General features: G+C 39.4%; 1 protein-coding gene across 4 annotated transcripts in view; it reads right to left on the reverse strand.

Annotated features, from left to right (window-relative positions):
- SPIRE1 (spire type actin nucleation factor 1) overlaps window positions 1-10060 on the reverse strand; it is a 221806-nt gene extending 211746 nt beyond the window's left edge. For all 4 annotated transcript variants that reach the window (XR_010021477.1, XM_063076765.1, XM_063076764.1 and 1 more), the window contains exon 1: window positions 9519-10060. Coding sequence is in view for 3 of the 4 variants with exons in the window: in XM_063076765.1 (XP_062932835.1) it covers window positions 9519-9846 (328 nt within the window). In the remaining variant the exon portion in view is untranslated. The remainder of the gene's footprint in view (window positions 1-9518) is intronic.
- Window positions 10061-22497: the final 12437 nt, after the last annotated feature.

Below are 22497 nucleotides of genomic sequence, written 5' to 3' on the forward strand. Positions count from 1 at the left end.
GGTGGCGGCACAAATGTCATACTTACCATCCATGTACTGTTGTTCTCTGAGTACTGTGACGTCCTTCCACATTTCTAAGCCTTTCTACTTAACTGCTGCTTCTGCCTAGCATGTCCTTCCTTTTATGCTACTGCTCATCCTTCAAGACCTCCAGAAACTAGATCTCCTCTGTGAAACTTGCCTATTGTCACCAGGTAGAGTCAGCCACTCTCTTCTCTGGTCTCACGCAGTTTTCTACACGTCTCTTATTTTGAAAGAATTGCACTATACCTTAAGTGTCAGTTTATGTAACTACAAGCTTCTTGAAGGTGTGGGTAAGCTTCTTGAAGTTGTTGGTGCCCTTTATTCCTCTTGTATCTTCAACATCTAGCAAAGTGCACTTAGAAGGCAGTCAAACATTGGTGAAACAAATAAATGAAATCATGTAACAGTGATTCCTCCAACATGGTACAGGCTGAGCATCCTTAATCTGAAAATCCAAAACCCAAAATGCTCCAAAATCTGAAACTTCTTGAGCACTCACTTGACACTCAAAGGAAATGCTCACTGGAGAATACTTAGATTAAGGGTGTGCAATCAGTTATTTGCAAATATTCCAAAACTGAAAAAACCTGAAATGCTTCTGGTCCTAAGCATACTCAACCTGTATTTTCACTAAAAATCCAGGAAGATATGGCCGAGCCTGGAACCAGGCAACCTACAGTGATTGTTAGTGGCATTCTACCATTACCCCTTAACTATAGCTATACCAAGAGACTTCAAAACATTCATGGAAAGATTCGTATTATCTATTAATTGTATTTATCCACAAACATTTTGAAGTACCCTTCTATATCATATAGATATACCTCATATATCTTTATCTCCCAGAATTACAAGATATGAAAGGAATTAGATGGGAATTTGGCTTCTAATTAAATTGTGGGTAGGAGAGAAAATGGGAAATATGAGGAAGACAACAGACCCAATTTCTTTAAAAAATTTTAAACTACACAAGTAGTATAAAAAGACCTAAGAGTCACAGTTTTTAGAAGCTAAATATGGGCAAGCAGGTCCTGTTATCATTAGGAATATAACCCCCTCCATATACCTGACACTAATAAAATTCTTATAAAATTTATACTAACGTCTCACGTTGGTTTTAATTTTTAAAGTTTTTAAAGTACAATCACTTTGGAAAACTTTTGGCAATATCTACTAATATTAAACATACACCATGAACTAGCAATTGCACTATTAGGTATATACTCAACACAAATGTTACATTTTTTCACCAAAAGACATGTCCAGTAATGTTCAAAGCAGCATTGTTCATAGTATCCGAAACTCAAATGTCCATCTAGAGTCTGAACAAACTAAACTATTTAATATTTCAATTCTTCTTTTATATTAAAAACAAAACAACCTCCATAGCAACAAGCATACCCAGTGCTTAGATCTTGGATTCTACATACTATTCTCCAATAAAAGGAATGAGAGCTCCTTGGAGATATGGCTGGTTCTAGAGCTAGGGCAGGAAATATACAAGATGAGCCTTGAAACATCTTGTAGGGCCAGAAAGCAAGGATGTGCTCCGCAAAAGTATGGTTACATGTGAAAAGGACATGGGAGCCAAAGTGAAGGAGCACCCAATGGCCACAGCTGGAACAATGTGAGCAATACAACAATGTGATAAATGGATAACAACCAGAGTGTAAAATATACATAAGAAAGCTGGCCAGTCGGCTGGCTCAGTCGTTTAGAGTGTGGTGCTGATAACACCAAGGTCCAAGGTTCAATTCCTGTACCAGCCAAAAAAATATATGTGTGTGTGCATGTGTGAGTGCAGACTGATATAAATGGCTGAATAAATGGATCAGTGCTTCTTGTATTTAAAAAGCTAGTAAATAAGTAAATGGGGAGAGGAAGGGACAAATCTTCCTTACAGAAGAATTCCAAATAATATTAAGTAGATATTCACGCCTACAGAAGGTAGTTTAATTACCTGGCCCCCTCCTTGAATGCAGACTGAACTTAGTGATTCCTTTTTAAAGGACAGAGTATAGAAAAGTTAAACATGGATATGCTACCCATTTAGTGGAGAAACCTGGCAAACACTGTCTTAACCGAACATCAAGGTTAACACAACCATTGATGTCACATGGATATCATATGTCCCAATATGATGTGATGAGGGGAGGCCTTCACCTCTCTAGTATTCCTCCCCCAAACTTCCCCCAAACCTATAACCGCAGTTTCGTCATGAAAACATCAGGCAAACCCAAACGGAGTGACATTTTACAAAACACCTGACTAGTACTCTTCAAGACTGTCAAGGTCATGAGAAACTGTCACTGATCAGGAAAGACTGAGACATGATGACTAAATGCAATATGGTATCCTGGATGGATCAACAAAAAGAGGACATTAATAGTAAAAAATAACAGAAAATTTTACTTGGATTTCCCCAATTAATAATAATGTACCAATGTTGGCTTTTTAGTGTTGACAAATATACCACAAAACTGTTGATGTCAACATTAAGGGAACTGGGTGACAGGAACATGAACAATCTCTGCATTATCTATGTAACTTTTCTGTAAATCTAAAATTATCCCAAGATAAAAAGTTTATTTTAAAAAACACTACAGGTGCATGGAGCAGGAACCGGCAAAAGCCACAGCTGTGCCCTTCTGATGAAGTTGCTTGGAGGTGGTAGGGGAGAAGAGGGTCTTGGTGGCCCCCAGGACAGCAAGACCACTAATAGGGTTCCTGTGGACCCACATAGGACTGAGAAACCACAACAACTGAAAAAAAGAAGCCACACAGAGGCCTGTGAGTCATTGCAAGGGACTGGTGGATGGCCTGTCCCATGGGAAGTGTTTGCAGCATGGCAGTGGGGAAGATGGGCCCTCTGGGAGAACACTGGGGCACAGCAAGGACAGCTGACCAGAAACCCAATCAGCAAAAGGCCACTCAGAGGAGACTGGTCAGGAATGTAGAATTGCATGGGGTGCAGTTTGATGAAAAGACTTGGGCCCAGATCAGAGTTTCTACACAACCCAGGTGCACCACGTCTCTGGAGAGCCAGAAGTACCTATAAAGTCAACTATTAAAACTTGAGCTGCACAAAAAGCCTTCCCTAAGGAATCAGCAGCAAAGCAGCAATTTAGCTAAACCATGCAGCTCAAGTACTGGTCCCCACAGGAAGTTCCCCCATTTTGGAAGTAAGCAAAGGACAAAAAATTAGTTCCAGCCCAGGCACACCGTCAGCACCTTGGGGCCCTTGGGGGTCCTGAGGTATGGGGCTGCAGACTGGACCCCCCCCTCCCACAACCAGGCATACCACCAGCGCCTTGATGGCTCAGCCAGGAACCTGAGGCATGGAAATAGAGACCGGACCCCCCCCACCCCCACAACCAGGCACACCACCAGTGCCAAGGAGCATGCCAAAAACATCACCGCCATGTGGGTGGCCCACCACCGCCATCACAATAACCATGGCTGCCGCGAAAGTGGCTAGACACCACAACCACCACACAGATGGTCTGCCAGCCACTGGAATGCATTGACACGAGGAGAGTCATCAGCAGACACCAAAGAAAAGAAGATGTCTCTCTCCACAAAGCCCATTTCAGAGTGAGAGAAGGAGCATCTGCTCTACGTTAATATCGGTGGGTCTGAACACACCTCTCAGCATTGGACAGATCATTTAGGCAACAAATCAACAGAGTAACCATTACTCTTTCAGAAGGAGAGAAGAAATCTATGGTAATTAGAGGTGGGAGGGGGTAGGGGTAGGGGGATGGGGAGAGATTGGAGGCATAAAAAATAAGTATGATTTGTAACAATACATATGCTAGTAATATTGATTTGATCAAAATGTCTCAACGTTGAACCCCAAAAATATGTATAATCAATTATGATTCAATAAAAGTTTTAAAATAAATAAATAAATAATAAAAAAATTAAAAATAAATAAAAACACTACACGTATCCCTCCATATCCACAGGAGATTGGTTCCAGGACACCTCCCGAATATCAAAATCTGCTGATGCTCAAGTCGTTGATATAAAATGGCATGGTATTTGCATATGACCTATGCATACCCTCCCATATACTTTAAATAATCTCTAGATAACTTATAATACCTAATACAATGTAAATACTATATAATTAGTTATACTATCTTGTTTTTTGTGAGGGTTTTTTTATCATTGCATTGTTATTTTTTATTGTTTTTTTTTCCCCAAATATTTTCAATCCGAGGTTGGTTGAATCAGCTGATAGGGAACCCACAGATAACAGATACAGCAGCTGACTGTATGTCTGGCAACAGGTGATATTTCCCTCATAGTTTTAAACAAATATTTAAAATAGGATATTTTCTTTTTCTTTTTTTTTTTTTTTTTACTTAGCCAACAGGAAGCAAATGGGAAATATGTATAGCTCTAGTGACACTACTAAGAAAGCAGGATGAAAACCATTATTTTACAGAACCTATAATGCAAGAAAGTGATTCTGACCTGACAATAAAACAAGCAGAGTTAGACTCATCATGTCTTAATATATAGTTAGTTACTGGTAAATCAATGATTTTTTTCTCCTAACGTTTAGTCAAAACTCTTAGTTAGGCTAATGGTTTCTGGACAGAGTGCTAACTTACTTAAGTACCAATATCTGTACATGACTAAATTCGTTCTACTGTTTACAGATACAAAACCACAAATGCATTATTCCAAAAATTCTCCCCCAAAATGCCTGTGGCCACTCCCATACCACCCAACTCAAGTAATATGCTGAAGGGTAAAACTGGAGTCAAAAGTGACAGTGATCCCATCCAATTATGGCTAAAATATCTTAATTTTGCAAATGAACATCTGAACGTACTGTTAAAGCCCCTCCCAGGGACTTGGAAGGGGTCTGTGTAAATGAAGGGGTTTGAAGTTTAAGCTGCATTAGCTTTATAGTAAATTTACCACTGTGTTTATGTTTTATTTTCTCTTCTTTAATGACTAGAACTATTTATCTTTATATCACCCATGGAAACTAGAACACTGTTTGCAGAGTAGGAACTCAATGTGTGTTTGTTAAACTGAATTAACCTGACATATTTGAACATATTGTTCAAAAAGGTGAATTCTTATCTGTTACTGTAACTGATAAGGCATCTAGCCAATCCCTAATTCCACCATTCACCCCCAATACCTACCCTGGGCACATTCACATATACCACATATGCCTTTCATTTAATGATCAGGATGTGAACACTCAAATATAGCAAGAGGAGACAAAAAAATAATGTTTTTAAACATGTTTTCACCATTTCAACCTTTTCCACAAATATTCTGTCTCTCTCTAAAATCAAATAGAATATTATTCCAAGATAATTTTCCCTACCAAATTAGCATGAACCTTGCTAAAAAGCTTGACTGATGCATCCTTTTTTCAAATCCCAAACAAAGACTGAATGTTCCCTATACCAAGAAACCATTCTCATGGGATCCCTTTATTAGTATGTACATAGGCGTTTATTGTTCATCCCAGAAAAACCTACTACCAATCTTAAGATTATTTTAAATCAAGATGTGGCCACAATTTTTTACATGTTCTCTATATATCTAAAACTACAGGTACACCTAAATATTTTAAACAAAAATTTGAAATAAATTTAATTGTGGTCACATGAGTACTTAAGTCCTAGAAGGCTGATGAGACCATGCACAATTCTAAACTCTAATACTACTGCTATTAATAATTATTTTCTTGGGGGAGGGGAAGCAACAACAAAAAAAATTCTTTGTGGCATCTCAGCTAAATAAATATTTTAATCTTGTGAAGATCTAGACTGTTACCTAAATTTCATCAATACTACTATCTAAAGGCACTGTTTACCAAAATGTGCCCTAAATGCCAGTTAGGTATACTGGTAAGTACATGCAGAGCCTGAGTATCGTTAAGCCATTAACTAAGGGTGTGAAAGTGAAAACTGCATCAACCTGTACCTTATTAACCTTCTCCAAACAATAAGATATTATTATGACTACAACTGCATAAATGCTGGAGAAAATAAAAATGTTATTAAGTCACCTACAAAGAATTATAAACTCTCAGTTCTAAGCAATCTATCCTCCTGACATCACAGAAATACTTCAGAAGATATACTGCTCATTTTAAGATCCTAATTCATAACATAATCACTTTTACTTTCAAAATATCCTCTAAAGGGCCGAGCCCGTGGCGCACTCGGGAGAGTGCGTCGCTGGGAGCACAGCGACGCTCCCGCCGCGGGTTCGGATCCTATATAGGAATGGCCGGTGCACTCACTGGCTGAGTACCGGTCACGAAAAAGACAAAAAAATTAAAAGAAAAATCCTCTAAAGAGCTAATCTTTCCTTTTTCTTTATCTCCTTCAGTCCTACATCACACTGCTTTCACGGCCTTGCTAGTATATGGCTCTAAGTTGTACATGAGTGCTTAATAAAATTACTCATTCTTCATTCTTTTCTTCCACTATTGGTGTAATATTCCTCTGACACCTTTCATCATTCTTCTATTTCTCTAATAGTATATCTCTATTTTATTCAAACTGAATGCGACTATTGATACAATGGGATGTATCAATACCATTAAAAGTAAACAAGAACTAAAATCAATTACACTAACTTCATCCCCTAAAAAAGTCAGTAAAGCAGGTAAGGTGCTTTTTCTTCTTATGGGATGAAACGGAGTGATACTGCTGTAGTGGCAGGAACCAACACCACTCACTCATTCAACTCAATAGCAGAGTGAACAGTGGCCAGCTGAAGGATTCACTCACGTGAGGATTACAGCAGGATCCATATCTCCACACTGAACACAATCCTAGGCACCACCACCCAACAGCTGCTAGACCCGTGGTTCTCAACTGAGGACGATTTTGCACCCCAGGGGGCATCTGGCAATGTCTGGAGACTTTTTTATTGTCATGACTGGGAGGAGGGGTTTACTGGCATCCAGGGGTAGAGACCATGGATGCTGCAAAACAAGTATGCTACACAGGACAGCCACCACAACAAAGAATTATTCAGCCAAAAATGTCAACAGTGCTTAAGTCGAGAAACCCTGACCCAGATATTTGTCCCAATTCTGAGTAAAAATACAGAACAGTTAAACTACAGGCACCATTGTGGTGTGAAAGACCACAGGATGGGAGGAGGAATGGAAACTAAAACTTACTGAGTTGAGTACCTGCTACCCACCAAGTGTTATATTAGCCACTTCATACATGTTACCCCACTTAAACCTCTACCCTGTAAAAACGATAATATTCTGAGTTTACGCAGGAGAAGGCTGCACTCCGGGAGTAAAGGAACTTACTCAAGGTCACTCAGTTAGGAAGGGAAAGAATCAGGATAAAAATTCAAACAAAATCTGTTTCATTTCACAATACTCCAAGGCCTAGAGGTTAAAGACATGGAATTGATTCAAAAAGTTACCAGTGTGACTGAGAAAAGTCACTTAACTTTTCTAAATCTCCATTTAGAAAATAAATCAATGGATAATGTGAAAATATAAATGCTGCTGATTGCTAACTGCATATAATCATGTTAAATGCTTTACAACAAATAAGAAAGTGCTTCTTACAATGAAAGTGTTATGTATACAATTTTTCCTTAAAAACAGAATAGAATTTATACAGCACCAAAATATTCATCGTTTTGAAAAATGAAGATTAACTGTTCAGAAGACATTGTATCTTCCATAACCAGGCAACTACTCTTAAGTCCTAAGAGGAAATAAACTAATATCAACAATATTTTACTATGAACTTCCTAAATATTTTTCATCAATAAGCCCTAAAATGCTCTACAATTTTGATCAGGCTCTGTCCACAACTGGTAGCAGAAGGTCATGAGCAGAACTAAGGAGGAAGAGGGTGGATCCATTACTGATTCTGGAAAACTATTCACTATTCCCTCCATAAAGATAGTGTATTACATTGAGGTCAACACATTGTTACTCATACTAATGATGCAAAAAATAATTCCTTCAATATAAGGTTCTGATTAAAACAAAACGACAACAAAAAACACCCACCAGAATTTATCAGTCCTTGACAACTAAACTACACTCTTCTGGAACAGTCAACGTAAACTGGGCATTGTTCTCTCCAGAAATCACCAGCACTATTGCTGCTTCTAAAAGCAGGTTGCACACAAGCACTTTTCCTCTTGAAACAGCTAAATCCCATGGCACAGCTCTGCTGTACCTTATACATGTATCTTTTGTACCATATTAATACACTGCAAATACATTATAGTTACGAATACTTCCCACTAATATTAAGCCCAAGTTTAAAAGCAATAAACACTTCAAATAAAAATTATTCTTAATAAAAACAACTTCAAAAGAATCATTAAAAGGCTAGCTTTAAATAAAAATGTTTATCTGACACCCCAAAAAAATTGCCTGACACTGAAAAAAAAAAAGAGAGAAACTAACGTTCTGCTGGAACTGAAAGAATTAATAACTATAGCCACGAATGTTGTTTTAATCAATTTAGATAAGCATTTCCACTTAATGTCACTTCCTGACTAACTCTGAATTCTATCTTTCACCTTAAGCATTTTGACACTTCTATCAACTTTCTAAAAGTGAGGGTGGATTGTTTTTCTATGTTTTTAGTAGACTTGCCTCTCAAAAGGCTGAATTACATAAAAACCGACAGGAGCAATCTATTTCCACCTCAGCATCATCAATTAGCGTTTGAGTAAGCTCTAGCTACCTGTGACTGCTGAGGTGACAATCCTGAAGAATTTACATGAGACAATGACGTTAACTAAACACCATTTTCTCTATCTAGACATCTTGTCAACTTTTACTTTAAAAAGCTATGTCTTTCATCGCAAATTTTAATATACAGGTAAAGAACAGCTATTTTCTAACATCCAGGAGCCAAAAGTCATTATTTAGTCTATTTTTCCATTTCTCCCAAAAGGGAATTCTCCTCAGGGCTCAGATATCTGTCTTATATTTGGAAACCGAAGGAATATTGTCAAACTTAAAATACTGCTAGTTGACTACTCATTCCGAAAGGTGTAATTTTCCTAACACCCGATCTTTGACACGATCTCACGTGAGCCTTTCACACCACGAAGCCACCACAAGCAAACAGCGTGGAAACAGACACGCGCAGCCATCAGGAGCAGCGTTTCCCAAACCAGGCGCGAGCCGCTGGAGCGCGGGTCCGACCCCGGGTCCGCCCGGACGCCCCCTCACAGACGTTCCCGCTGCTGCCGCCGCCCGCAGCCCCCCCCCGCGCCGAGGCGAGGCCACTGCGCCGACACCCCCGCCCGCACGGGCCCAGGCCCCGCCCTCCGGGGGGGGGTCTCCCGTGGGAGATGGCGGGTCTCAGGGCCGGAAGAGCCGAGCTCGGGACTGCGAGCGAAAGGGCCCGGCCGGGGGGCCTCCCGCGGGGGTCTGGGGTCGCGGGGCCGGGGACTGCGAGGGAAAGCGGGGCTCCGTGGGGGGTGTTCCCCGGGGCCGGCGGCCTCACCCGCGGCTGGGGGCGGCTGTCCCGCGTCGGGCGCCAGCGTGACGGCGCCGTCCCTCCAGACGCGGATCTGCGCGGCCGAGCGCACGCGGCGGCGGTGCTGACGGCGGCGGGCGGCGGCGCGCAGGGAGCCGCAGCACTGGTAGCACACGGCCCACGCCTGCTCCTCGTTGATGGGCTGGTTGTAAAGCCGCAGGATCTCTTCCAGGCTCAGCGCGTCCGCCGGGCCCTCGGCCGCGCTGGCGGCCGCCCCGGGATCCGGCTGCCCCTCGCCGCTCGCCGGCTCCGGCCGCGGCTCCCTACCGCCCGCCGGCCCAGCTGGCTGAGCCATCCCGCCGTCGGTGCTGCGCTCGGCCGCCGCGCCTTTGCCGGTGTCCTCAGCCGCGGAGCATCGTCTCCGGGCGCCGCCGCTCCCTCATCCTCCGAACCGCCGCCGCCCAACCCTGCCGCGCGCGCTGCCGCGTGGACCACGCGGGGAACGGGCGAGCGCCCGGGCGGCGTGGGCGAGCGGAGGGCGGCGAAGATGCGGCGGCGGTCCTGACCAGGCCGCCGCCGCCACCGGCCGGTTGCGACGCGATGGCGTCCGCCGCCCCGCCCCGCCCCTGGGGGGGGCCGCGGTTGGGAGGGTTCGCTTGGCTGGGGACGTCGCACGATGGAGGGAGGGGACGCACGGTGCGGGGGCGCGCTCGGGAGCGCTCGGGTCTGGGTGGGCCGCAGGGTCCCAAGGGTTCGTCCGGGTCGGGAGGGGAGGCAGTCGGGGGGGTGGGCGCGCGGTCGGGAGGGTTCGCATCATGGGGGGCGTTGCGCGATGGAGGGAGGGGCCGCACGGTCAGGGGGAGTGGCGCACGTTGAGGAAGGTGACTCAGGGTCAGGAGGGGACGTGCAGTCGAGGGCTTACCCCGCCTCGGCTGGCTTTGGCGGGGCCCTGTGCGCGCCAACCCCGGTCGCCACCCCTACAAAGAGGGGAAGTCACTGGCATTGATTCTCCCTCGGAACTGGCTTGCTAATTAGGAACTTGTTTAATTAGGAGCTTGAACCCAGCCTGAAGTGAATTTTTAAGAAAATAAAGGTCTACTGAACCGCTCCGGCCTCTGGCTGCCAATGGGCCTTTCCTCTAGGCCCCTGGCCCTCGACACCTTCGACCTCGACGCAATTCTTCCTGACCATCCGACGCCATACTGTTCCTGTATCCTACTCTCTGCTTAAAATTTTTTTATTGAATACCTTCCTCTCCACTCCCAACTAGAATGTAAAAACCCCATGAGGACAGGGATTTTCATGGATTTTGCTTACTGACTTTTCCCAAAAGCCTAGATAGGGTTTGAGATATAAGCATGTGGTACATAATTTTCAGATGTTAGTTTCAGCGTTCTTCCAGGTTCATTTGTGACATTTGTACAATCCTCGCTAAGGTAATGTCCCCATTAACCACACTCATCATAGCCCAATTAACCCAGTCTGCTCATATGATGTGGAATTGATATCACAGTGGCAAAACTGAACTAAGGGCAATTAGCCACAGAATGAAAGAAAAATGCTCTTGGGATCTCACTGAACCCACTGAGTATGCAATCAAATGGATAGATAATTTTAAATAAAACAATCACCCATCGTTCAATGAGGCTAGTCCTGTGTGAAAACGTTACAGAATTGAAAGGATCAGCAAAGTAAGAAATTTATAACCTTGTAGGGCACAGTTTTATGTGCAATATTAGAACTCTCTCAGCGATTACATCTTGCAATAGAAATTACAAGTCTATTGTCAGTGATTGAGATACCACCAACAGTAGGAGTGGGGAGAGGAGAGAAAAGCAAAAGGACAAAGGAAAAGTAAGAAATAGAGAGGGGAGAAAAAAAGCTTCCTAGGCACCTTATTATAGTTTCACTACAAGAAATACAAAGCAACCCCTTAAAGTAGCATCACTTCATTATGGATTCATAATCCCATTTGTAAAAATGCGGTATCTATGTGTGCCAAAGCCCTGAGAGGCAAAGATCTTTCTAATTCCGTGTGTGTGTGTGTGTGTGTGTGTGTGTGTGTAGTATCTCTTGATTAAAAACATGGTCAGTCATTCCCAAATTTTGCTATTTTACAATTTTACATCCTGTGTGGATTTTGAAAATACAGACGGGCTTAAAATAGTTTGACCAATCCAGAAAAATAGCTAAATAATCTACTTTTATGGACACCACCACCATCTTCTGGTCTTGTGGGATATAGCACTTGGACAAGTACAGCCAAAAACATTTTCGTCTTTGCCTTACCCCCAAAAGTCAAATGAATTAACGAAAGAATCCATGAGCCACTCACTTGCTACCCCTGGCGTAGGGCAGTAAATAAATCTCTAAGTAAAGATAACAATGGAGGGAAGGAGGAAGGGAGTGGAAATGAAGATAAAAAAACGAATCCAGGGCCGACCCTGTGGCTCACTCGGGTGAGTCCCGCGCTGGGAGTGCAGCGGCGCTGCCGAGGCCACGGGTTCGGATCCTATATAGGGCTGGCCGGTGCGCTCACTGGCTGAGCGCGGTGCGGGTGACACCAAGCCAAGGGTCATGATTCCCTTACCAGTCACAAAAAAAAAAAAAAAAAAAAACGAATCCAAACTTTATCTTAAATGTTATCTTTAGAAGATGTATTCCTAAAAACAAATTTGCAACATCAGGATTTTTTTTCTCTTTTTAAGTGATCTCATGTTAAAAACATAAACACACTTTGAGAGGGAAAACATTACATCGCTGAATCACAAGAAGGTTATGTACCATAGAAGCAGTTTTTGTTTGCCAAATACAAAATTGTCCTTGATATACTGTATTTAAAGTAACTCTTTTGCCTTTGTGAGCTTATGTGTAATTAAGTTGAGGCAAGATGACGAGTGCTGTTTGATGTTCCTTCACTAAACAGAATAAAAAGAAAATGTTTGAAATTCTAGCTATCTTCTAAGTCTAGTCATTATATAGCCTGAACACTTTACACTTATTTTGTACGAAGACAGTGTAATTCTAAGCTTTATATGATTTTCAGTACGCTTTGAAATTTTGATAAGTTCCACCATCCATCATCACAATACTCTTTGAAAGTGACTGCCGACAACTCAAAAGCTACCAGAAGTTGATATCTCAGTAGGGTTCAAGCAATCCTGTGGTATAACTTGGCACCTTCCCATTTTCTCTTTTTCAATTCAGATTTGAAGATTCAAATGCCTTTATTTTCCATACATTTTGTTCCAATTTCTGTCATTGATTTTATTTTTACTAGGCGACTTCATTGCTTTTAAAAAATTGTTTTATATAGTTAAAATGTCTGATCAATATTTAAATGTCTTTTTTCAAAGTTTGTGTAATCTGTGAAAAATGATGGCATGTGTTACTCTGAATATGATTTTAACTTTTGTTGATTTTGTCGTATTTATTGAAACATAGAATCCTTGAAATTTTTTCTTATATTTACTTATCATTTTTGCAGAATAAATGTACTTCATGCTGCATACTCTGGACGTGCTGGCTGAGCTGCTCTGAATCTTTTAGGGAGCACGGACTTCAGGGAGCACAATCTGTGCAGCCCAAGCTTATCCTAGACACTCCCAGACAATTGCTCCTAAGAGGCACATTCACCTAGAAAAGTGCACCAAAAAGGAAAAAAGAAAAAAAAAAAAAAAAAAAATAGAACAGCATATTTTTTTCAACATTATAACCTAAATTTTCATTGCCCACAATTATAATACCTTATAAATCTACAGTGATATTTTATACCATCAAAGTGCTTTCTTCAGTTATACAATGCTAAGGGTCACATATCTTACAGATGAGAAAATACAGTCACGGGACAAAATATAGGACTAGTCAATGAAAAAGGTGGGTCTGGAATCTATGCCTCCTGACCACCTCAGTTCTTTCTGCTACATTACAACGTCCCCCTAAACTTGGACAGAGCGAGAAAAAAGTTCTGACATTTCATCTCATTCCACTAAGCATGAACATGTAAGAAGCAGATGCTTTAAAATTTGTACATACCAATATGATTGATTAAACTTTTGATATTTTCAAATACTTTAACTGAAATCCTGCAATGATGCCCCATCTCCCTGGATAGATTCTTGTGAATTTGTTAGCATTTGTTTCACCACAGCAGTCATCTCCCCATGGTTATTATCTTCAGAGTGATCTGTATGACTCCATTCCCATCAAAGGATTATAAATGACCACTCCTCTATGGAGGCCGAATTCCATCAACAATCCTAAATGCAATTTGAAACTGATCTCTTATAATTCTCAATATTAATCAATAATCTTTAAAATCAGTCATGAAAACCAGCATGCGACCTTACATACATAAGATAAGAAGACAACAAAATTGACTTCCTCTGGTCTATAAGCTTGTGAAGAATTAACTTTTTCTCTTATGGTAGAGATATATGTTTATTGGAAAACATTTAGAAAATATCCACTAATGCCCTTTTACTAAGTTACATCCTAAATCAATGTTTTCCACAATATTTTCATTCTATAATATCTAATATAAATTTACCTATCTTACAATGACGGGATAAGGTTACATATCTACTGATAAAAATTAAGAAAAAGTAGAGGAATGAGGCAAAATATATGAACAATAGCATATCAGTATGTTCATGAGGGCCTCTGGAAAATATCAGGCCAAACAGTATTTATGCTTCACCTTCTTAATGTGATTCTCCTTTGAAACAATTATTTTTAAAACAATATAGATAGGTGATATTCTGATTCTGAATGTAAGTGGAATCATTAGCTTCAATCAGGTAAGAAAATGTGATTTGGAAAAGGTCTCATACATCTAAATTTTAGGCCAAGCCTAAAACGCTTATGGAAATTGGAGTCTGCAAAGGCTAAGTGAGTTACCCCAAATTACTGCTAGTCACCAGAGATAATTCAAATACACTTCCTATAACATAAACTTTCCAGATCCTCTTTTTTAGCCATATTACCTAATTCTCATCAGATTTCAAAAGTTAGGACAAGCAATAACTTACTTTTTGATTCCAATGGGAAAAGAAACAAAATAAGACATGAAAATACCTTTATTTGGTAGCCAAAGTCAGATGTTTGACAATAGTTGTTTTAAAATGGAGAACTCAATAAAACTTATAAGAAACCAGAGTTTTGGGTTTTATAAGCTAAAGAAAAATAATCCATTTTCAGACTAAATTCACACTTGCTGATGCAAAAAGCTAAAAAACGGGCCGAGCCCGTGGCGCACTTGGTAGAGTGCTGCGCTGGGAGCGCGGCGACGCTCCCGCCGCGGGTTCGGATCCTATATAGGACTGACCGGTGCACTCACTGGCTGAGTGCTGGTCACGAAAAAACGACAAAACGACAAAAAAAAAAAAAAAAAAGCTAAAAAACATTTTTTTATGCCTCCATTATTTAATTTTTGCTGATCTTTATTGAGAAGAGATGCCCCTATCTTGCTGCTCAAAAAGTTTGTCTTTTTTCCTTGATGTACAGGTAGAGGTACAAGCTGCTCCTGGCTCTTATATTCTATTTTGACCCTGTGAAAGGCTTATTTCTCTTCCAAGGTCAGCATGTAACCAACATAAAATAAGGTTTACTTTTAATTCAATTACATAACCAATGAGTTAAGCACATTCTAGTTGGCCTTTTAGCTTTGCCTTAGTAATTTTTTGGGAAAGATATAGGTAGGGCTCTACTCCCTTATATTTTAGTTGTGCATTTCCCTCTGGGTTTTCCCAGAACTTCTGTTAACCGGAATTCTTGTGTCGTCTTGATCTTTTTTTAAGAGTCATTAATGGAGCACAATGTCTTTCCCTTATTTACTACACATTCATTCCTCTCAGGAACTGGATGTGTAACCTCTGCTCCTACTTTCTGCCTACTGATGATAATCCTTCTTAAGGGATGTTAGAAGAAAAATCATTGACAGTGAAATTCACAAAACTCCCCAGAGCTCAACCTAAAGTTATGAGAGTGTATTTTAAACAAATTTCCTAACACTATTCTCTTAATGATATTAAAATTATTCCCTTGTAAGTTTTGATAAATTATGGTCATTCTTCAAGTATGATATTGTCATAATGCCATGGACATTTTCATGGTTACCTAAATTGTGTTTGTTGTATTTATTCATTTTAGCAGAAGCAACTTTTAATTTTACTTATGTTGTGGGATCATAAATCTTAGGCCAACTTCCCTTAGCTAAAGCAGAGCAATGAAGTACAGTTGTCCCTTGGTATCTGCAGAAGGTTGATTCCAGGACTCTCCACAGATAGCAAAATCTGTGGGAGATAAAGTCCTTTATATAAAATGGCATAGAATTTGAAAAAAACCTATGCACATCCTCCCATGTCCTTTAAATCATCTCTAAATTATGTATAATACCTAATATAATGTAAACGCTATAGATAGTTGTTATAATTTATTGTTTTTTATTTGTGTTATTTTTATCATTTTTTCAAATATTTTTGAAATACTCAATCAAAAAATGACTCCATAGATGCAGAACCCACAGTTATGGAGGGTCAACTGTAACACCTAGATAATTTAGGCCAACTGTTCACAATCCTTATTCTGATTTAACACATAAGATAGAGGACAATTACTTACACAACATTCCTATAAACTTATCTAGAGATATTTGAAATTCTCAGCTACTTAGCTATACACCTCCACTTATTTCTCTCCCACTCAAGAAAGCATGTCATTATGTAAGAGACTAAACATGACATAATTAAAAGCCCCACAGCATAGTTTTAATTATTTTAAAGTAAACCAATCACATTATTAAAATTCTTTCAAAGCACCTGAAAATTGTGCAAAATAGCTAAGAAGAAAAGTTTACAAAGTAACAGATAAAAATCTATTAAAAGATCTCAAGAGATCAATCCCAATCTATAAACCCAAACAGCTCAACTCCCATAATCTGGATTCTACAAAGAAAATGAGGCTCATAAGATTAGCTTGCTGCTCTTCTACAGTTATTGAGTCAGATGTACAAATTACACCACCAGTATCCTGCCATTTTTAACCTATGCAGTTCACAAAACAAAAACTAACATTTTTCTGAGGTTAAGTAGCACACCACATGATTAGACTCTACTGTACATGTTTTACAAGAAAAATATGCCACTTAGGGCTGAGCCAGTGGCGCACTCGGTAGAGTGCTGCGCTGGGAGCGCGGCGACGCTCCCGCCGCGGGTTCGGATCCCATATAGGAATGACCGGTGCACTCACTGGCTGAGTGCCGGTCACGAAAAAACGACAAAAAAAAAAAAAAAAAAGAAAAGAAAAATATGCCACTTAAAGACATATTTCAAAAATACTTTAATTAATGCTGAAAATATCTTTTAAAAGGAACTTAATGTTGCCAGGGAATACTGCAAAGTAATAACTTTGGAATTGATTTCTTCTACTATATTTAAAGCCACCTTTACTTATAAGATATAAACTATTTAACTGATTCTTACAATCAGGTTTATCAAAAACTGATCCAAAGACATTAGATTTAGTAATATATTGCCAGAAAAAAGTAATCAACTCTCATTCAAAACATTATTTATAACTTTAGTTTAAAAAATTAACAATTCCAGATATCACTGGGATTAAGTTAGCATAAATCTGAAGCTAACTCTTATAAATTAATACGTACTTGGGAAACCTCAGACCAAGCACAAAAAAAAAAAAAAAAAAAAAAACACCTCAAAAATATAGTGATAAAATCATTAAAGAAATTAAAATGCTACATTAGAAAATATTCACTTCACACAAAGGAAAAGAACAGTAAAAGGACAAAGGAACAAAAAAGGCACGTGACAAAAGAAAAAAGTAAAATGGCAGACATAAATCCAACTAGATCCATAATAACATTAAATGTGAATGAGGAGCTTCCAGATAGCCAAACATGTAGAAGTTCCTGAAGGGTGGCTCACAGGGAAGGCATGGAAGCTCTGTCTCCCATACCTTGCTCTATGCATCTCTTCATCTGTATCCTTTGTAATGTCTTTTATAATAAGGCAGTAAATGTGTCAGATGGAAGGGGACCAGAGATCTCATGACTCCTGTGCTGAGCTCCAGGCTGCCCAGTCCCCTTAGGACAAGCCAGGCAGCAGGTGGCTGTGTGGTGAGCACCCTTTGAGCCTATGCCTGCCTCGCTCTTCTCTGCACTGCAGAAGACTCTGTGACCCCACTTGTCATGTCTCGGGGATGAACAGCCTAGTGAATAGTTATTTAGACCATTTAGGAAAATGGAGACATCAATTACAATATCATTACGAAGGCAGCAACTTATCAAAGGGTTACTTTGGGAACAGTCATCAGTCATACTGAAAATGAAGAGTCAAAGCTACGATCTGCAGTTGAGCCAGTAACCCACAGTTAACCATTCTGAGAATAGGAGGAAGATGTGGTTGGTCTTGCGTAGGGTGTCATCCACACCGCTCACCAGCAAGAACTACATGTTTCGGCAGGAAAGACAGTGGTGGAACATGTACAAGCTTGTGAACTTCCTTCTTCAGCAGCAACTGATGACAGTAGTGGTATTAATGAGTCTCTACCAGGTGGCTGGCAGTCAGCCCCTCCCAGAATCCTGCCAGAATCTAGTTTGAGGCTCTAAGAAGGATAAGACAACAGTTGGAAAAGAGCTCCTCTCAGAGCAACATGAATTCTGCTAAAATTGAAGGAAGAACAAAATAAAATTGTCGGTGAAGTTTGGGTGGAAGAATGTTGAAATAATCGATTCTTTATACAAAGTTTATGGGGACAATACCCGAAATAAATCAGTTTACAAAGGGATAACTCATTTTTAAAAGAGACAAGACAATATTGAAAATGAAGCCCACAGTGGCAGACCATCCACACCTATTTACCAGGAAAAAAATTAATCTTGTTTGTGCCCTAACTGAAGATTGACAATTAGCAGCAGAAACAATATCCAACAATATCTCAAATGGTCCAGCTTACAAAATTCTGACTCAAAAATTACAGTTGAGCAAACTTTCCACTCAATGGATGCCAAAACTGTTGTACCCAGATTAGCTGCAGACAAGAGCAGTTTTCATTGGAAACTTTAAATAAATAGGATCAAGGTCCTGAAGCATTTCTTAGAAGAATTGTAACAGGAGATGAAACGTGGCTTTACCAGTACAATCCTGAAGACAAAGCACAATCAAAGCCATGGCTACCAAGAGGTGGAAGTGGTCCAGTCAAAGCAAGAGTGGACCAGTCAATAGCAAAGGTCAATGGCAACAGTTTTTGGGGATGCTCAAGGCATTTTGTTTGTTGACTTTCTGGAGGGACAAAGAACAATAACATCTGCTCATTATGAGAGTGTTTGGAGAAAGTTAGCCAAAGCTTTAGCAGAAAAATGCCCAGGAAAACTTCACCAGAAAGTCCTTCATCACAACAGTGCTACTGCTCATTCCTCTCATGAAACAAGGGTGATTTTGTGAGAGTTTCTAGGTGAAATCCTTAGGCATCCACCTTACAGTTATGATCTGGCTCTTTCTAACCTTTTTTGTTTCCTAATCATAAAAAAATTTTTAAAGGGCACCCATTTTCCTTCAGTTAATAATTTATAAAAAACTGCATTTATATGGTTAAATTCCCAGGACCCCAAGTTCTTTCGGAGGGACTAAATGGCTGGTATCATTACTTACAAAAGTGTCTTGAACTTGATGGAGTTATGTTGAAAAAAAAAGATGACCAGTAAGGGGATCTTAACCCTTGGCTTGTTGTTATCAGCACCATGCTCTCCCAAGTGAACTAACCAGCCGTCCCTATATAGGGATCCAAACCCTTGGCCTAGGTGTCTTCAGCACCACACTCTCCCAAGTGAGCCATGGGCTGGCTCAAAGTTTATATATTTTTATCTATTAAAAAATGTGAATGAATTTAACAATTGAATCAAAAGGCAGAGACTATCAGACTGGATTTTTAAAAAAGATTTAACTCTACATTGCCTACAGGAGACACACTTTTAATTAAAGATGCAAATTAATTGAATGTTAGAGGATGGAAGGAGATATAATCATGCAAACAGCAACCACAAGAAAGCTGGAGTGGCTATAGTAATATCAAACAAAATAGACTTTAAAATAAAAAAATTTAGAGGTAGAGGAATACTTTATAACAATAAGAGAATCCATACAGATAAATAGATATAGCAATTATAAACATGTATAACAGAGCACCAAAATATATGAAGCAAAAACTGGCAGAAATGAAGAAATAAACAATAACAGTGGCAGACTTCAATACTCTACTTTCATAATAGATAGGACAACTAGAACAATGTACAGATAAACAAAGAAATACTTGAATGATACTATAAACCAACTAGAGCTAACAGACATCTACAGAACACTCCATCCAACAACAGAATATATATTCTTTTCAAGTGCATATGGGAAAATTCTCCAGCATAAGCTATATTCTAGACCATAAAACAAACATCAATAAATTTTAAAAAGCAGAAATAATACAAAGTATGGTCCTTAACCACAATAAAATGAAATTATAAATCAACAGCAGTGGAAAAAATTGGGAAACTCATAAATATATGGAAATTTAAAAACACACTCCTAAACAGCCAATGGATCAAAGAAGAAATAAAAAGGGAAATCAGAAAATACTTAGAGATGAATAAAAATGAACAGCAATATATAAAACTTATAGGATGCACCTAAAGCAGTGCTTACAGGAAAATTTATAGCTATAAACCACTAAGTAAGAAGAAAGAGCTCAAATCAATAACTTAATCATCCTTTAAGACACTGGAGAAAAAAAGAGTAAACTAATCCTAAAGTTAGAAGGAGGGAAATAATAAAGATCAGAGTGGAAATTAATAAAATAGGGAATAAAAGACAAAAACAAATCAGTCATACCAAAAAAAGCTAGTTCTCTGAAAAGACAAACAAAAATTACAAATCCTTACCTAGATTAACCAGGAAAAAAAGAGAAAAGATTCCAATTACTAGAATCAGAAATTAATGAAGGGACACTATTACTGACCTTAAAGAAATAAACAAGATTTTAAAGGAATACCATGAACAATTGTATGCCAAAACTAGATAACTTAGATGAAATGGAAAAACTCCTAGAGAGAAACAAACTACCAAAGAACCAGGAACTAGACAAGGATGCCCACTCTCACCACTCCTATTCAACACAGGAAGTTGGAAGTACTAGCCAGAGCGATCAGAGAAGAGAAGGAAATAAAGGGCATCCAGACTGGAAAAGATGAAGTCAAACTGTCCCTGTCTGCAGATGACACCATCCTATATAATGAACAGCCTAAAGCCTCTACAAAAACACTCTTAGAGTTGATAAATGATTTGAGCAAAGTTGCAGTATACAAAATCAACACACAAAAATCAGTAGCATTTCTATACTCTAAAAGCAAACATGCAGAAAAAGAAATCAAGAAAGCTAGCCCATTTACAATAGCCACCAAAAACCAAACCAAACAAACAAACATAGGGATAAAGTTAACCAAGGATGTGAAAAACCTCTACAATGAGAACCACAAACCACTGTTGAGAGAAATTAAGGAGGACACAAGAAGATTGAAAGATATTCCATGCTCTTGGATTGGAAGAATCAACATTGTGAAAATGTCCATACTATCCAGAGTAATATACAAATTCTATGCAATCCCCATCAAAATTCCAATGACATTTTTCTCAGACATGGAAAAAACTATCCAGACATTTATATGATGTCTGGATATCAGACATCTATCCAGAAGACCATGCACAGCCAAAGCAATTCTGAGCAAAAAATAAAATAAAATAAAAAATAAAGCTGGAGGCATAACACTATACCTGACTTTAAACTATACTACAAAGCTATAATAACCAAAACAGCATGGTACTGGCTTAAAAACATACACACTGATCAATGAAATAGAAAAGAGAACCCAGAATCAACCCATACACCTACAGCTATCTGATCTTTGACAAAGCCACCAAATCCATACACTGGGGAAGAGACTGCCTCTTCAGCAAATGGTGCTGGGATAACGGATATCCATATGCAGGAGAATGAAACTAGACCCATACCTCTCACTATATACCAAAAATCAATTCATAATGGATTAAAGAACTAAATATACACCCTGAAACAATAAAGCTTCTTAAAGAAAACATAGTGGAAACACTCCAGGAAGTAGGACTGGGTACAGACTTCATGAATACAACCCCCAAAGCACGGGCAACCAAAGGAAAAATAAACACAAGGGATTATATCAAACTAAAAAGTTTCTACACAACGAAAGAAACAATTAACAGAGTTAAAACACAACCAACAGAGTGGGAGAAAATATTTGCAAAATATACATCTGACAAAGGATTAATATTCAGAATATACAAGGAACTGAAACAACTTTACAGCAAAAAAACAAGTAACCCAATTAAAAAATGGGCAAAGGAACTAAATAGGCATTTCTCAAAGGAAGATATACGAATGACTAACAGACAAGTGAAAAAATGCTCAACATCACTCAGCATCCGGGAAATGCAAATTAAAACCACACTGAGATACCATCTTACTCCAGTTAGGATGGCTAATATCCAAAAGACTGAATGATAAATGCTGGCGAGGTTGCAGAGAAAAAGGAACTCTCATACACTGTTGGTGGGACTGCAAAATGGTGCAGCCTCTATGGAAAATGGTATGGAGTGTCCTCAAATAATTGAAGATAGATCTGCCATATGACTCAGCTATTCCACTGCTGGGAATATACCCAGAGAAATGGAAATCATCATGTCGAAGGGATACCTGTACTCCAATGTTCATTGCAGCACTATTTACAACAGCCAAAAGCTGGAACCAGCCCAAATGTCCATCATCAGATGAGTGGATACAGAAAATGTGGTATATCTACACAATGGAATACTACTCTGCTATAAAAAAGAATGAAATACTGCCATTTGCAATGACATGCATGGACATAGAGAAAATTATATTAAGTGAAATAAGTCAGGCACAGAAAGAG

The sequence above is a fragment of the Cynocephalus volans genome, chromosome 13 (assembly GCF_027409185.1).
Source record: "Cynocephalus volans isolate mCynVol1 chromosome 13, mCynVol1.pri, whole genome shotgun sequence".
NCBI classification, from domain to species: Eukaryota; Metazoa; Chordata; class Mammalia; order Dermoptera; family Cynocephalidae; genus Cynocephalus; species Cynocephalus volans.